This window comes from Boleophthalmus pectinirostris, unplaced genomic scaffold (genome assembly GCF_026225935.1).
Source record: "Boleophthalmus pectinirostris isolate CB_2022bp ecotype Guang Dong unplaced genomic scaffold, ASM2622593v1 HiC_scaffold_12, whole genome shotgun sequence".
Classification (NCBI taxonomy): Eukaryota; Metazoa; Chordata; class Actinopteri; order Gobiiformes; family Gobiidae; genus Boleophthalmus; species Boleophthalmus pectinirostris.
In genome coordinates, this window is record NW_026571018.1 from 28438811 (window position 1) to 28456803 (window position 17993).

Sequence of the window (17993 nt, forward strand, 5' to 3'; positions counted from 1 at the left end):
TAAACACTATTATAACACTGGATAAAACCCATATGATTTATCTGCAGCTGATTTTATTATTTCTATTGATCCCCTCTAAATCCTCTTTATCTTAAGTTAATATCCTGCGTCGTAAATGTGTCTTTAGTTGGTGGTTTTCTCACAGTGACGTCATGATTATTGTGGAGTGATGGAGCCGTGTTAACACAGGATCAATACAGAGGCAGACATCACATCACCCCCAGACCACAGGCCTGGAGAAGGGACATTTGCATGAGATAATTTGCATTTAGTTTTCAGTGTAGTTTCACTATGGTAGTTTTAGTGTTACATACTTTTGACTTCACATCTTTTCAGCACTCTTTGATACCCAATACAATATGTAACCAGTTATCTGTGTGAATCCATGAGCCAAGTCTATTCCCAAATACTTAATACGATAATTATTTACAGAACTATTTTTGCTTCAACTTGAGCCACATTATTTATCGGTTGTAAAAAGACTTGTTTGGGAATAGTCAAACTAGCATATGTTGGTACTGTTTTCAAAAGCTTTGAAAGTCACTAAAATGTAATATTTTGAAATATGGCCACTTTTTGTAGCAAATTATTTGGGAAAACCCCTCAGATAATGCATTTGATTCCTACACTGTTCTTTTTTGGATCCTCAAAAAAGAACAAAAGCGAGGCTGATAATCTGCACCATCAGCCCCAATCACAAATACACTACATTCATACAAAAGGTGGCTGAAGAGTCTTGCCCAAGAACATAACAACAAATAATTTAATCGAACCTGAACATGTACTTGAGTAACAGAATTTCAAAGTTTCTCTCGTTTAAGTACAATTTGCCCCCCTCTGCTTTGTGCCCCCCTTGGCCCTCTCCACCACTGTTAAAGCTGTTGTAATGGTGTGTGTTGGTAAACTGAGTGTTCTGGCTGATTTGACTAATAGCTTCAGTATGGAGCGCAGCATAAAGAGCAGACTGTCTAATTGTAGATGCCTGTAATGAGAGTCTGATTAGGGCCACATTGTAAACGAGTGGAGGGTCGTTAATGTTTGACTAATCTACAGTCATTAGTCCCACAGTGTCTGGCCCGGGACTGAACCAGGCCAGGCCCATAGATCCACACACACACACACCAACATACAGTGGAGAGAGCTGTTTAGTATGCAGGCATGTGCTCGCTAAAGTACTGACGGAGCTATGTACTAGAGCAAAATGTTAGCGACAGGACAAATGCCAGAAAAAATAGGAATGCAAACTTGACGTCTGCTTTTCCTCTTCCGCACATGAGAAATAAAATAATGTTTATAGAATTAAGTACTTGAAATTGATTGATAATAATAAAATGTATGCAGAGTGTTTGCTGGTTTAATTATTGCATAACAGTAAGTACTCCAGAGGTGGACTTGTTTTCTGGGAACTATGAGGCTCCACTGGTAGAGCACTTAACAAATACTACACTGGGTCCATACACTCAGCGCTATTTCTTCCCATGTTTCAGTTGATCAGTATATTTCATACAATTTCATATTCACAAATTACATCAACTTAAGTAAAAATGAAAACTACAATAACACAAATTTAAACTACAATAAAAGTATAATAAATGTGGTCAGCAGCAGTAAGAGGGTATTTTTTTAACTGTGTTTTTTGAATGAGTTTCATGTAGTCAGTATTTTCAAACTCTGATCTTAATGAATTATTATATATGCCTACAGAATACATCAACTTTTTTTTTTGCAATCTATAGGCATAAAATACAAATAAGTGTCTAGGAAAGTATACCAACTACCACTACACAAGATTTCAATTCAAATGAGCCATTCAGCTGATTCATATTAGGGACCATATTGTTTGCACACTTAAAATCACTTAATTTTCTGAAAAATTGAAAGTGGACCTTATAATCCGGTGCACCTTATATATTAATTCTGGTTGAGCTTACTGACCTCAAACCAATTTTCACATATATTCCACCGAGTCCTGTTCTTTAATCTGACAGAATCTGACCGCATCAGCGCACAAGGAGCAGCTGTTTTTTTTTATTGCTTATAGTTTATGCAAATTAGCCATGTGGTTTTAAGTTCTGTTTTTGTAAAATGTAAACAAATGTGTGCAAAGCTGCATTAAACACATTATTACTAAATCTATATTTGAGTCCTCCTCGTAGGAAATAAAAATGTCTCAAGTCTCAAGTATCATCCGTTTGTTTCACTTAAGGCGCCTTATAATCCGGTGCGCCTTATAGTCCAAAAAATACGGTAATACTAATTGTTCAGAGAGACACAATCACTCAGTCAACAATAAAATATCCTCATTAATGTTCAATAATGATCACAACTTGTCTATTGACTTAGGTCGCGAAGAATTGTGACTTTTAAAATATGGGTCCCCAGAAAAAAAGTTTGGGAAACACTGATTTAAAGGGCCTAAATAATGCTGTTTTCTGATCTATGTTATAACGTTGTTTCCTCATCCAAAAACATACCTGGAGTTGTGTTTTGTTTCATTCACAGATGTTTAACATACAAACCCTCCATATTTAGGTGGAGTTCTTCTCTCAAACTGAAACATGAAAACTACCACTACATGACATCACAAGGTAGGACAGAGAATTATGAGCTTTGATGATGCGGGATTACTAAAACACATGTGAAAAAAAACAAAACACAACTCCAGATATGCTTTTGAGGAGACAACAGCTTTATAATGTCTTAAATCTCACAAGAGTCACTTTTGCTTAATCTCAAACTCAAGGAACTCTTTTTGTAAACTTGCCATTAAACCACTGTACAAGGAAAGTCTCATACCTCGGCCAGTCAGTGAAATGCAAACATAAAAAGGGAACACTAAAAAAATCCTCTGCTTCTGTTGGTCGTATCCCGCAGTGGTATTCAAACTCACCAGTATAAATGAAGCGTCCGGGGGTGCCTTTGCAGAACTGTTTGGACTTGTAGGACAGAGTGACCTCCACCACTCCAGGGATGTGCCGAGGCGGAGTCTGGACCCGGATGGCGTGAGGCGTGATCAGCTGCATTCAACACAAAAACACAGGAAAATAATGAATACTCTGTAGTCTTCCTGGACACTCCTGCTCACCCACTGCACTAGACTATAGAGGGACAGAGGAGCTCATTCTCCAACGGGCTCCTAAAGCTCCGCTCAAACAGTGAGAGATACAGGACAACATTCGAACACCATACCCCATACAACTGTACAATAATTCACCTTTATGTCACAGATAACCCTATGTCCTGTCAATCATCATAGCATCTTTGCACTGTTTTCCTTATGACCACTGTATATTGCGGAGATACTGTATTTTTATATAAGTCACACTTTTTCCATGGTTTGGGTGGTCCTGCGACTTATACTCCGGTGCGACTTATATATAAAAATTTTCAGACTGACAGCCGCGAGAGGGCGCTATAAGCTCGTGTGTCAGTATCTACTATTACTCCTGTACCACTGTCAATTCGCACTCTACTAAGCATGTCTCCTGTAGAAATAGCTGCTGTCTAGCTGCAAACAGTGAAATATTCAGCCAAAAACGGTAATCGAGCAGCAGAAAGAAAGTTTGGAGTGAGCGAAAAACTTGTGATTGACTGGCAGAAAGCGGGATTGGAGAACACAGCTTCATGGCAACCGGGCGGGTGCGCCATGTAACTTTCCTGGAAGTTACTGGATGAATCAACAAAGCCTTAACTTCAATGACAATTGAAACCATCCTGTCGGGATTCAGAAAGACCGGAATAATTCTAACTGGAACTGATGCTGAGTTTGACGACAGCTACGCAGAGGGAAGGAAGTGGCGCGCTGTTTACCTCATGGATCTATGGTTTATCTCCAGAGGTCACGCAGAAGTGAAACCGAGGATGAAGAATTCAATGGATCTAGTGATTTGGAGTGAGATTGTGAGTTTGGTAAACTTATGTTATGTTGTTTATGCTATAATTATCTGAATATGTTACGTTAACATATTATTCAGCCTGTTGTTCTCTTCTGTTGTTATTAGTATAACTTGCCTTTCAAGATGAAATGTCGGTTCCTGGTCTCTGATTTTACAAAATACATTTCCCCAAAAACTGCAACTTATAGTCTGGTACGACTTATATATGTTTTTTCTTCATTGTGCATTTTTTGGCTGGTGCGACTTATACTCCGGAGCGACTTATAGTCCAGAAAATATGGTACTTATTTCTATTTTATTTAATTTTTACTTGTACATACAAATGTATATAACTATGCCTTATTTGACCAGTCTCTTTCCATTTTTGCTATTTATTTAGAATTTATTATTACCATTTCTATCTTTTCTCTTTGTCATTATAATACATTGTGATGAGTGAGCTACTGTGTCCAAGTCATTTCCCTTGTGGATCAATAAAGTTTGTCTAAGTCTAAGTCGAACTCTTATGGTCTCTACTGTCCAGTATGGTTTCAGATCTTGGTCACGATCTCCAGTAGAAAGTAAATGTAAAAGTTTATTTTGAGTTCTCGTTCGATGCATTTACACTTGTCCGAGTGCTGAAAGAAAGCTCTGAGCTGAGTTTGTTTTCATTTTGATTTAATGCTTTTTGCATCAAATCTGATTACAGCGTTGGACCCAGTGCTGTTTATGTAACATTTGCAGAGAGACGCACGGCTGCTTTTAGTATCTACTGTACATTTTATGACCAAAACTTGTACAAATATTTGTGAATGATTACTGATAGGATTCAATTTAACTTTTAGCACTAATGCAATCTTGCTTTACATATTGATCCACCCATGTTAAGTGCAGCGGTTCTCAACAGGTGGCTCTGGACCCAATAGAAATTTGCAGGTAGTTTCAGTTTTCTGCATAGACACAAAATATACTTTTGTTTTGTCCATATCTTGTGCAGTGATTTGGCTTTTTACGTCAGATGCCCTTCCCACATCGCACATGGCAATACAGGCCCGAAATGGTAAAACAGATATAATAGCATTGTGTCAAAAAAGAGATATTAAAACTAAAGCATATACTTAAATTAAAGGGAGTATTATACAGGATAAATTTTTGGAGATTTCTACCATAATATTGTTCCCTCATTAAAACATGCCTAAAGAGGTTTGAGATGTCATGTCAGATGTTTCAGTAATTTAGTGATCTCTCCATGGCTCTATTTGAACCCACAAAGCTACGTCATCCATGCTCCTACATGACAATTCTCCATAAATATGCAAAAACATGATACAAAACTGTACACAACAACTTGACAGATCTATTGTGTACAGATTTCATTAGCAGGTTGCACGCTCTGAAGGGGGGAGTAACTTAGCATGGGAGAGCAAAGGGACAGGGGACACAAAAGCATAAAAAATTTGAAACTTAAAACACATTTTAATCCACTGTTTTTAGCATTTTCAAAACAATAAAAATAACATGGTGATCTAAATATGTTATGTGTTAGCAGTTAATACCCCATAGACATGAAACGGCCCCTCTTAATGTCAAAAGTGTGCTACAGTAAAATATTGTAGATTCAATTAAATTAAGATGAAAAAGGAGTACTACTACTGCTTTTAGTGTTCATTTTATCAGAGGCACTTTGTGTTGTATCTAACTTGTATTCTCAAGTGTCCCATGCTTTATCTGGGCTCTCGCTGCTCTTGAGCTAATTGCCCTGTGGGGACAAATAAACTCTGTGAACAGAATGTGGGATGGTTAAATGACACGACCCTACACCAGAAATCAAGCACTACTTTAACTACAATCCAATATGTGCCTTAGACCTATGTATAGACCTGGTGCAAAGAGAACATTGATTCATCTATTGATCTGAACAAGGCGATAAATATTTAATGCTGCAGATTTGGCCTGTCTTAAAACTCCTTTGACCCACATATGAAATAAATTGTAAATCAAAAGATATTAAATGTGGTTCTGGTATGATAAGGTAATAATAATGTATTGGATTTATTTATAGAACCTCTCTGCAGAGCTAGCAGCCCCCGGTAGTTCATTCTATATTCAGTCTACACAGTGGTGATGGTAAGCTTTATCCCATGGGGCTGCCCTGGGACAGACAGACAGAGAAGTGGCACTCATACCAAGACAATATTCTCAGTAACAGTTGGATAAAGTGTCTAGCCCAAGGACAGAACATAAGTATGCAGCGCTTGCAGTAGAAATCTATTCGAAAAGGTTTTCCTTCTGAGCCACTACTAATAGTAATTTAATGTATTCTTGTTAGTGATGATGTTACTTTTTAGAGTTACTTTCTAATTATTGTACATCATAACAATTTGTAAAAATGCTTCACTTTGATTTTGATTTTTAAAAATGTATTTAGTATAGGACCAGCTTTATGAAATCAGACTTTCAGAATGATAAAGTTAACGTGACATAAACAGTCAGATAAAAAGTACTTTACGTTTCATGGTATAAGACTGAATTTGAGGGACTTAAATGAGGTTTTATTCTTTAGGTAGTTAAAGGTGCATTGTGTAACTTTTCTGGTGGAGGGTTGGTCAAATTTTTTTCTCCATGGAGATGTTATTGCTTTGTCTGGAATGTTTCACACTATGACATTAAAGAGCTCTACTTTATTTAATTACAGGTGGTTTTATTGCTCAAAAATACCTAGAAAAACAGGCATTCTGACTATGAGCGGGGTTGCCTCTCCACAGATCTGAACTGTAACTACTGATTTGGTCTCCATAAAGATAGAAAGGTTTAATACTACACTGTTAAACATTCCAGACAAAGCAATAATATCTCCATGTAGAAAAGTATTTGATGGACCCTCCACCAGAAAAGTTACACAATGCACTTTTAACATTGTGACCTAAATTACCTAATCATGTATTATCAATTATCAATAAACCAAATAACCTTGACATTTCTAGTCCTGATTTACCTTGTTTTGTCATTGAGACAGTTCTCAAACTCTGACGATCCCAGTCCCGCTGTAGCTGCCAAACATAAAATCACTTTCACTAATTTCCCAGCTAACATTTATCTCTCTTCACACTCAATAATAATGAGGCTAAATGAAACGTTTAGTTGGCTTGGATCCACGTGTAGAGCCACCCATTGAGCTGTGCGGGTCTGAGCAGTTCTGTGTACATGAGAGTGACTGTAAGTGTGCCTCTCAACATGGTAAACAAACTGCACAGTCCAGGTAGGAGCCAGCATCTACACCCCACACTCACTAGCCCTGTGTTATAGTTGGACCAGAGCCACAGCCGCTCAGAGACAAATAAACAGCGGCTGAGAGGGGCGCGGGGGGAGAGGAGCGGGATACAGCGCTGTGTGGGCATTCGAAAAGATGGCTATCGCTGATCTGCTGATGGGATCGCAGTGAAGGATTGTGGGTAATAGGGCATTAGTGGGGGCTTATTACAGGGGTAAATTTAAGCGTCTTTCGCATATGCACTTTGGAGGGTCTCCGGAGAGTCACATCTGGGAAAGTTGCGAGTGCAGAGAAAGAGTGCAGAGTGTACAAGAGATGGTGTTTGCCTTTTATAACTAGAAAAACAGATTGTAGTTTATAATTTTCACTTTATATATTTTCAAATCAGGCATTTTCTTTCTGTTTTCTGTTTTCTTTCTGGACTGTACCACACAGAGGTGGTGTACCAGAGACGGATTCCTGGCGCTGATCATTTGGCTCTCTCTGCACTTCTCTCCCATTTCACCATTACATCTGTCCTATGCAATGAAGCTTATACAAACCAAAGAACAACTACTATATCATCTGACCGCCTGGCCTTAAAACTAAAGTTGGGTATAGACTTTAATGCATGTAATACTATAAGAGGAAAAACATGCAATATATTGTACGTTTTGATCAGGGGGGGCTTCAATGGACAGGACAGTTAGCAGCATGAAATGAGGTGATGAGTGGGGAGAGACATTCAACATAATGCTGGAGCCAGGACTTGATGTCATGCTGAGGCCATGACCAGAGACCAGACTCTTTAGCCATTGAGAGAACAGATTTAAAACAATAATAAAAGTGTGCTATGATAGACATACGATCAGTTGCACTTTTGACTTGAGTACTCGCTACTTTTGCTACTTTTCAACATGAACTTCACAGATAACAGAATATAGTTCAAGTGAAAAAAAGTACTTTAAAAATTTAGGGCCTAGTTTTAACACATGCAGACCTTGAGAGAGGCCCAGTGCAGAGTGAGCAGAGAGTAGCATGTGTGAAAGAGGCTTTAGATAAACATGAACTGCTAACACTGCTCACTCTAAGGATTGCGCACAGCTAAGAGAGCATGAGAAGTGTGTTTTGGTATTAAGTTACTTCCAGAGCACCAAGGACATAAACACCACGAGAGGTTGGAATAACACACAAGAAGAACCCACCTCGCTCCACACCAGCATGGTCCCAAAGATCACCTGCAGACCGTCAAAAAAGTTGTCCCCGATGATGATGACTGTAGCGCCCCCTGTGGTCCAGCCCTCACTGGGACTGATGGCTTTAATACAGGGAGCTGCTCCTTGAGAAAACAAGACATACTGTTATTATGCTTTACTTTTTTTTTTTTTTCATATTTATTTATGTTTAACATGTGATTATGTTTTTATGTTCTTTTGACCACATCAAATTATTAACAAAACTAGTCATTTGAACTAAACGTAAGTACACAATGTGACATTTCTGGTGGGGATTTTGTCACCTGCTTATCTTCATGTTTATAATTACCGTTCCACAGCATGATTTTATCTGAATGAATGAATTTATCTATCTCCATGGGGTTACGAGGCCAGGTTATAGATCAGATCTGTGGAGAGGCAACCTTGCTCATAGAAAGATGCAGCATTTTCATATTTTAGAGAAGTAAAAACAGCTATACTTGCTTAAATGCAACATAGGTATGTTTAAGACCAGCAGAAAAGCAACAATATCTCCATGGAGACGACAGACGGTGGCCGCCCTCCACAATATTAAATGAGAGCAATGCCATGTTGGTTGCATCTGTTTGTGTTACACCCTACAATTACTTGGGGATTCACCAGGGAGTACCTGCCTCACACCCAAAGCAGCTGGGATAGACTTGAGTCACTTGGGAGCGGTCATAAGGGGTACTGAATGGACGTAAAACCCATAAGGTTTCCAATGTTAAAGTGCTGAAGTATGAATGGACTGTGATGATGTCATTCTCCTTCACTGGTGTGTCCCTGTGTAACGTTTGGCACTGTCGCTGTTGTCATAACTTCCCAAAGGCAGAGGAAATCTGTTTTGGATCAGCTTCACACTTTCACTCAATATATTCATGCTACACCCTCAGTGTATGGCCACTGTCCAGGTCACAGCTCTGTCCTCACCAAGCAAAAACGCCATTAGCTACATGTGTTTTATTATGCTAGCACATTATACAGCACCTATGTCATCATACAGGGCATAAATGGCTCAATAGGGATTTTAAATGGTTCAATATTGATGTTTTTCAGCTGTGGCCAATGCCCAATACCACTTTCAATATTTTAAAATCTATAGCAGGGCTCACAACTTGAAGTGAAGTTGTAGTTAAGTTCACAATGAACTTATCCCACACCAAAACAATAATGATATATTAATCATCACCAGTATTTTATATAAATTAATATCGCTTTTTATGCTAATGATGAGGGGAACTAAATGTGTTCAATCAATCACAAGAAAAAATGAGAAGAAATCATAGTTTATTTCCAATTAGAGATGGGCAAAATGTTAAAAATACTGCAAAAAGAACTGATAAAAAAAAAAAACTTTTGATACTTAAACCTCAATTTTAGGGATTTGTTAGACTGATGTAATACTGTCTGAATACTCGCTCACTGCTATTTACTTACACTCCTTGCTTTATTTGCTGTTACTGAACTTTTTTTGAATTTCCAGGAATGTGGTTATAAGTATTTTTTGATGGAATTGTTTTTGGTTTAATCCTGATTAAATCGTGCTGTAGTTTAACCCTGCGCGTGTAATGGTAACTCATCTGTAAGAAAGCCCCTTTTATAGTATAGTATAGAGCTATTTAGCCCACACATCACAAGTGTTCCTGTGGTCCTGCTCTGTCTGTTTCACAAAGCATTCTTAATGATAGTGATATTCCACACACACTTTTGTTTTTGGTGTGTGTGTTGGGTGGGATTAACCAGATGGAGGGGCAGAAATCACCTGATAGGATTAAGCCATCAGCCATCTGCCGCCCGTGCTGCTAACAGCCCCTTTCACTCACACTTACACACATACACTCTCACACACATACACACTCACACACGGCAGACAAAGTACCGTGCTCGAGGTACGACGGCGTCCCCTCCACAGGGTCCAGTCTGCGGGCACGGCGGCCATGTTTGGAGTTGTTATGGACGAACATGTTGTCGGAGACGGCCAGCACATGTCCCTCCACGCTCACCGTAGTTGACACCACCACCTGAGGGAAGACAGACAAACAGTGGTTAGATGTTAGATGAGTTTCCCAAGCAACAACACTGGATTTAGGAACAAGAGAGGACCGCAGAAACACATCTGCAAATGTTTTCAGGACAGCAGATTAATCACATTCAAAAGGAAATGCAGTTTGAATGTTCACAATTAACAAATATCACATCACATAGTTTCCTCTGCAAACAGCTAAATATATAAATCATCAAATTTTAATTGTGATCAGTTCAAGTTCATTTTAAGTCATTTTAAATCATCAGTGATCAGCTTGGATCTCATTAATTAAAAAGTCTACAGCAAATCCACTGGTTTGGAGCAGATTTTTTAGGAATAAATTTAACTATTTGTTAAATGTCTGTATTGTTTATGTTTAGGAAATTCATATTGGTATAGGGTGACCAGGCGTCCCTATTTGCCAGAGATAGTCCCAATTTTGAGCCCTGTGTCCCCTGTGTCAGTAGATTTCTCCAAAACCACTGGTTTAGTTATTTTTAACCAATTTGAGCCCTGTCAACAGTAAAGAGAGGCATACATTGAAATCTGTTTAGGTAAAATACAGAAAAGCTGCTTAAAAATGATCAAAAAACAAAGAAAATGTGACTATACTGACTCACATGTTAGTCATAAATGGGCCGAGTGCAGAACAGCTTTCCTTAATTACGCACTCATTTCACAATTTTATTATTATCAACCACCCCGAACCAGGGTGTCCCAGTTTTTGATTTTGAAAATCTGGTCACCCTATATTAGTAGCAATTTTTATTTGTTTTGAATAAGACAAAATGAAGTGAGTAATTGTAACTTCTGCAAATCGACATTGATGCATAAAACTATAACACATACAAGGGTCTCTTAAGCAGTAATAGTCATTTTCCTTTAGAACAAAAGCCAGGGTCAAATTTTTCCCTTATATTACCTTCCCTTTTATTCAACTGTAGTTAATTAAGTGGCACAACCCTTTGTTTATACATCTTATTAAAGTGAAACATTTAAAGAAAAACAAGACAACTACTTTACTGCTTAAGTGTGTGAACATGTGGACTCGCTTATACCATAATATTTTCAAAAGCGAGTATGCTAAAGTGGATAAAGTGCAGGAGAAAATGAGGCATTAAAGAGTTTGGGGTCTGCAGATCATTGCGTGACGAGTAGAAACCACAAAAGTGTGAAAATCTTCTTAAGTGTACGCTGTTATCGCAGTTATTACCAACACACTGTGCCCACATTAGGCCCTTAGTCCTTTAAGTGTATGTATGCGTCGCGTCTATCCTCCTCCGTTCAATAGGTCCTGATGGGTCCGCCCCTTAATTATCTCCCAGGGAAACAGAGCTGTCTTCCGGTGGTTCCACTACAATAGAGCCGCACAATTAGAGGCGCAGATACTGTCACACTGGCCACTGAACGACTCTCTTACCCATGTCCAATCAAATATTAGCTGAAACGCACACACATTCTACACACATGGTGGGCTATTGTGGTAGATAGGGTCGAGCGGAGACAAAAGCGCACGTGGAGGGGTAATAAATCAGAATCGGTATCTCCACACTGTCCACTCTAACTCAAGAGCTGTCTTCCTGATTGTGTTGGCCGGGGCTGATAAGGAAATAATAAAGATTGCAATGCACTAAATCTTACTCACATTCATGACAAGACATGTTTTATATGTTTTGTTGTTTTGTCTATTTGGTTGGTTAAAATGTATGCAAAAGTAATACAATTATCCTCACACCTTTTATATACTAGAGAACTAATACCAGGATGTTTCTTTGTAAATGTTAGTACCTGGAATCTCCTCATGTCCCGTGGGTTTCCTGCATTCTTTAAACAGTTCTGGTTGCATTTGAGGAAGAACTTGAGGAAGAATCTGGAAAAAACATAGACAATTTAAGGTTAGTGGTTGTGTAAAGAGGGGGTATTTTATATTAACTGCTAACACATAACATATTTAGATCACCATGTTTCCTTTTATTGTTTTGAACATGCTAAAACAATGTATTCAAATGTTTAATAGGTTTCACTTTTGTTTTTGACCGTCCTTTTGTTCTTCACTCCCCTTCAGAGCGAGATCACAACGCAATCAACGCAATGTTTTGTTTGTTGTATTTATATTTGAATTTTTTTTGTACCATTTCTATAATAAGACCGCATTCATTCTGTTGTGTGAATATATTAATACAAATAGAGAAGACCAAACTACCAAACCCAGTGAGTGACACGGGAGCATATGTCCTGCCTGTATATTAGCCCATATAAATCGAGCTCAGTGAAGTCGCAGATGGAGCAGACAGTGAACAAACAGGTTGCACAGGTTGTGTTTTGGTGTGAGCAGCTGCCTGTCCTGGCATCGCCGGCACACTGCCACATGTGCCCAGTTTAAATTAACAACAATATAAAACCAGTGGCACAATGGGAGGTGATGGACGGCTGCTGTTCAGGCTGCACCATAAAAGACACTGCTTGTTTAGAGCTGGGAATCGGTGCTAGTGGTCAGAGTTAAGATTTAGTTATCCAAATCAGAAGAACTAAAAATACAAAACTAACTAAACTTTGCAACAACTTTGGAAGCATTGTTTCTCATTGTGTGGCATCTTTTTGTCTCCCAAGGCTACAGTTTAACACCAGTGAGTAGTATGAGAATAGAAGGATGAATAAATCATGAAATTGTAAAGAAACACTGTGCGTCTCATTGACACTTTATACTAATACGAATTAATTATCAGAAAATGAGATGAAAACTCAGATCTGGCAAACAGTTTTACATTTTAATTGTTTATCTGAAACAGCAATTACTACAACAGCTAAATAATAAGCAAAACAAAACCTGGACTAGAACTGGATCAAAGCAAGTTTACATCAGAACTAAACCAGAATCAAATCAAATCAAACCAGGACCAGTGTGGACGCAGCCTTAGTAAAGAGAGTTTGTTATAATAGTGAATAATATAACAGAGTTCTGAATCTGAAGTTCAAGAGTACAACTACTTTCAAGATAAAATAATTCAAGATAAGTTTAATACTTAATGGACACGAGGGAGCTGTCCATACCCAAAGTCCAAGAACATTATGCGCTGTACTTTTTCTATTATTCCCATCACCGTAATTGGCCTGTTTTAAAGTTTACTTGCATGTCAAAGTTTTCTTTAAAGTCCCACTGTTTACATAAATGAGCGGAAAAATAAGTGAAAACAAACTTTCTCAATAATTCTTCCTTGACTGCCCCACTGTTTTAGCTGACAGCCCTATACTCCGGACCAGAACAAAGCCCTGTGCTACAGCTTGTATCTCCTATAATAGTGTGTGAGCAGTGGCAGGTCGCAATGTAAAACTCATGCATTAACGAGCTCTGCCTTCGTTAGTACACCGACGCCGGGAGAGTCCGCATGCCTAATTACGCCGACCCTTGACCCCCGGGTGACAGCCTATCAGAGCGCAGGACAGCCACGGTGACCCCCAGTGACCTTGCACTGTCTAGCCCTCCTCACAACACTAGCATAGCGTTAACATTAAGTGCTAGTACGGCTACGGTAAAAGAGCTGTTACAGTTTTATACACTTACTCATCTGCAATGGAAAAAAAAAAAAAAGAAAGACGTTAAAGATCCAAATACAACTGAGTGTGTTTGCATATAAAATGATGAACCGGAGCGCCACTGAATATTTAAACAACGTAGTGAGTGTCTATTAGTCGTTTTAATGCTTGGACAGGTTCCAGCGGCCTGCAGAAATCTACTGCTGCTTCTCTGTGTTACATGGGTGAATAAGTAATGTGCACTATGAAATGATAGCCTGGAAAATAGACTTCTTTATACATAAGAGGTACTGCACATTAAGAAGGGTGCTGAATCAATGAGTGAAGCACTAAACTCAGATATGTCACTAAAAAAACAAATCTGATAGCACCATCACTAAGGTTGGAAATCATTAAGAAATTGCTGATACGATACATACCTCGATACATAGGCCACGATACGATACATATCTCGATACAGTGCACTTTTGATTTGATAAGATATATTTTAAATCGATATGGTTCAATAAAAAATAAAGGCTAAATCATGGCTGCGATACTAAAAGTCTTTGTTTAACCACTTCTTGTGCAAAGTTCATATGAAACACGCACATTTTAATCATCAAAACAGTGAAAATGTCAAATGTGTCACATAAATGAGTTTCCTTCCTCTAAACAAGCAACAAAACTGTAGCGCTATAACAAAATAATTTAGCAAAATATACAAAAATATACTCTTGGTGATATATTGATACAGCAGCCCACGACATCAATACTGTATCATCACATTAAACGATACAACATACTTTTCGATACAGCTTTCGATTCAATTCAGTGAAAGGCTAAATCATGACTGTGATACTAAAAGTCGACTAAAAGTCAAGTTTGTACAAAGTAAATATGAAAAACGCCCATTTTACACAAAACAGTGAAAATGTCAACACAACTTTAGCTCTTACACAAATTAATTTAGTAAAATATACCTAAAAATATTCTTGATGATATATCGATACAGCAGCCCACGATATCAATATTGTATCAGCACATTATGTGATGTGATATTTTGATATTTCTGCACAGCCCTAACCATGGCTTTGGTCGAACTTGAGAGGAGAAGGAGTGCGTGACTTGCTCAGAGTAGTGTTTAACATTATTTTCTAATATTTATTTATCTAGATTTTTGAGTGTCTATTTCCACTCTCTTGCTGTTCTTAAACTGTGAGTTGCAACACTGGAATTCCCCCCTTCTGAGAAATAATTCCCCCCTTCTTATCTGTGTAAAAAACACAGCGATATCATTTTAGATTTGCCAGTCAGAAAATACATTATCACTACAGAAAAATAAATAAATGCTAGACTGGATTATGAAGAGAAAATCACTGCTTGTCCAAAGTGTAATAAAACAGCCCATAAAAAAACAATTAAGAAAATATTATTATTTATGATCTGAATTATTTAAAAGTAAAACAAAATTTCCTGATCTGTCACTTAACCATTTCATCATCTGAGCATTTCGTTACCAATTATTTCCCATATTTTGAGTCCTGGGAGAGCGCTTTCCTTCATCGATTGCTAACGCCAACAGAATATATTCAACATTTTAATGCAGTGATACCGGTCTTCCCCCTTCACTTGACCCCATCTGGCCTAATCAACCACGCTACAGAGCCCCCTCCAGCTACGCACATCCGCACCATCTCCATGTGAATTGATTGGCCTGCGCCTTCAGTGGTCGTTAAGAGGCCTCCAATTAAACAGGGCAATTATAAGAGTCAGATTTAAGGTGGTATTATGAGGGGGTGCACTATCTCGCCTCCCCCCCCGCCCGCCCCCTCGCTCGTCCGATCATGTTCAAGTGATAACAGTGCCGTTGACCTTTGCTATATTGTGAGCGCCGCACTTTAGCACTGACCTAACAGCCGCCCCTAATGCTGTGAACACACATAGACACAGGGCTAATGGCACAGGAGCACGCAGGAGGAAGGAGGGGGAGAGAGGGAGTGAGGAGGAGAGAGAAGGAGGGAGAGGAAGAGAGAGGGGGAGAGAGTAAAGGAGCATAGAGGAGCAGTAAGGAGGAGAAACGGAGAGAGAGGAGGAGCAGTAAGGAGGACAGGGGGTAGAGAGAAGGAGAGAGGGAGAGAGAAGGAGAAAGGAAGAGAGGGGAGGGGAGGAGAATGGAGGACCACAGGGGAGAAAGGAGGAGTAATACGGAGAAGAAAGGGGGAGAGAGGAGAAGCAAGAGGAGGAGCAATAAGGAGGAGAGAAGGTGAGAAGGGAGGAGCATTAAGGAGGAGAGAGGCGGAGGGAGGAGGAGCCGTAAGGAGGAGAAAGGGGGAGAGAGGAGGAGTAAGGAGGAGAAAGAGGGAGAATGGAGGAGCAGTAAGGAGAAGAAAGGGGAAGAGAGGAGGAGCAGTAAGGAGGAGAGAGGAGGAGCATGGAGGAGCAGTAAATATGAGAGAGGGGGAGAGAGGAGGAACAGTAAGGAGGAGAAAGGAGGAGAAAGGATGAGCAGTAAGGAGAGGGGAAGAGAGGAACAGGAAAGGAGAGAGGAGGAGAGAAGAAGGAGAGGAGCAGGAGAGAGGAGGAGAGAGGAGGAGAGGAGGAAGAGAGGAAGGAGAGGAGAAGAGAAGGGAGAGAGGAGTAGTAAGGAGGAGAAGAGGGGAGGAAGAGGAGGAAGAGGGAGAGAGGTGGAGCAGCAAAGTTGAGAGAGGGAGAGAGAAGAGGAGCAATAAGGAGGAGAGAGGAGGAGAAGTAAAAAGGACAGGAGGAGAAGGAGGAGTGAGGGTAGAGGAGGAGCAGTAACAAGGATAGAGGAGGAGCAGTAAAAAGGAGAGAAGTAAGGAGAGAGGAGAGTGCTGGATCTCCTGTCATTAAGCAGGGAATGTATTGGGCAAGACTAACAGATAATTTATTTTTTAGTGTAAGCAGAGGAAATTTCTCAGCAAAACACAGAAAGTTGTACCACCTGTAACAGATTATAGAAAATGGTCTGTGCATATTTTCACAATATTAGAAAGAAGGAAGTCTGTTTTCGTAATAATTTATCATTCAACCAGGGACCATCCATAGTTTTAATGTGTCTTAGTAAATCTAGATGTGAGTGTGTCAAAATCAGAACACACAGATGTGAATTACAGCCAATACAAGCTAAACAAAATGTGCATTCAAATCAATCAGTCCGTTCAAATATCCCGTATATTTACATTGGCATATGGACAAGACACAAGACTCAGTGCATGGGGCTTTTAAATACATTAACAATCTTACTTAATACCAAAGGAGCAATCAAATGAACGAAAATCACATCTGCAGGCATGAATGTTATTCTTAGAGCTTGCACTGTAGGAGTAAACTTTTGTTGCGGGTGACTCCTGACAGTTCCGCTGCTAAACTGCTTCTTTTACTGATGGCTGTCTTCCAAAAAAAAGTCCCAAAATGCAGAGCTTGGTAATAATTTATTTGGAACACCTTTTGCCAAACAACTAAAAATATCTTTAAAAAGTACAGTCACGACTCACTGCAGTGCACCAGACACTAAACACCACAACAGTGCATGTCAATACAAGCACAAGAGAATTCTCAGCGTACTAATGAAAATATAATCCTAAACTAAAACTAAAATTCAAGTAAAAAGTGACTAATGTTTGGTTCGAAAGGTGCATTTAAACAAGTAACTAATAAAACTAAGTTAGTCCTAGTGGTGTGTAGAATCAGGGTTGCCAGTATAAATTAGAGATTACACAAACACAAACAGATTTTTACGTATATGGTGCAAATATGTAGCTGTACTTTAAATGTTGCTGTGAAGATTTTGGCTGGACCGGACCACGGCAGCACCTCTGGATAGTGTTTTCTTTAGCCTGTTAGCCCTGTGTGGTAGTGAACAGCACAGTTACATCCATTATTCAGGGGCTGAGATGGCAATTATGGCTCAGAGCACAACTGGCATTAATATTTAATATAGAGGACTAACGCGGACCTGAAGAGAAAGACAGAAAGTGACACAGAGGGAGAGAGTGAGAGAGAGAGAGGATGGAGGGAGGGAGGAAGAGACGGAAAGAGAGGGAGAAGAAGAGAGATGGGGTGTGAAG

General features: G+C 39.2%; 1 protein-coding gene across 2 annotated transcripts in view; it reads right to left on the reverse strand.

The window, feature by feature from the left end:
• LOC110155884 (transcription factor COE1-A) overlaps positions 1-17993 on the reverse strand; it is a 129060-nt gene that overhangs the window by 33271 nt on the left and 77796 nt on the right. The window contains exons 7-10 of one of the 2 annotated variants that reach the window (XM_055148220.1): positions 12178-12259; positions 10243-10384; positions 8331-8458; positions 2891-3017 (exon numbers count right to left, since the gene is read on the reverse strand). In XM_055148220.1, the coding sequence (XP_055004195.1) occupies positions 2891-3017; positions 8331-8458; positions 10243-10384; positions 12178-12259 (479 nt within the window). Of the gene's footprint in view, positions 1-2890; positions 3018-8330; positions 8465-10242; positions 10385-12177; positions 12260-17993 lie in introns of both variants that reach the window. The other variant, XM_020920058.2, reaches the window with a different exon arrangement.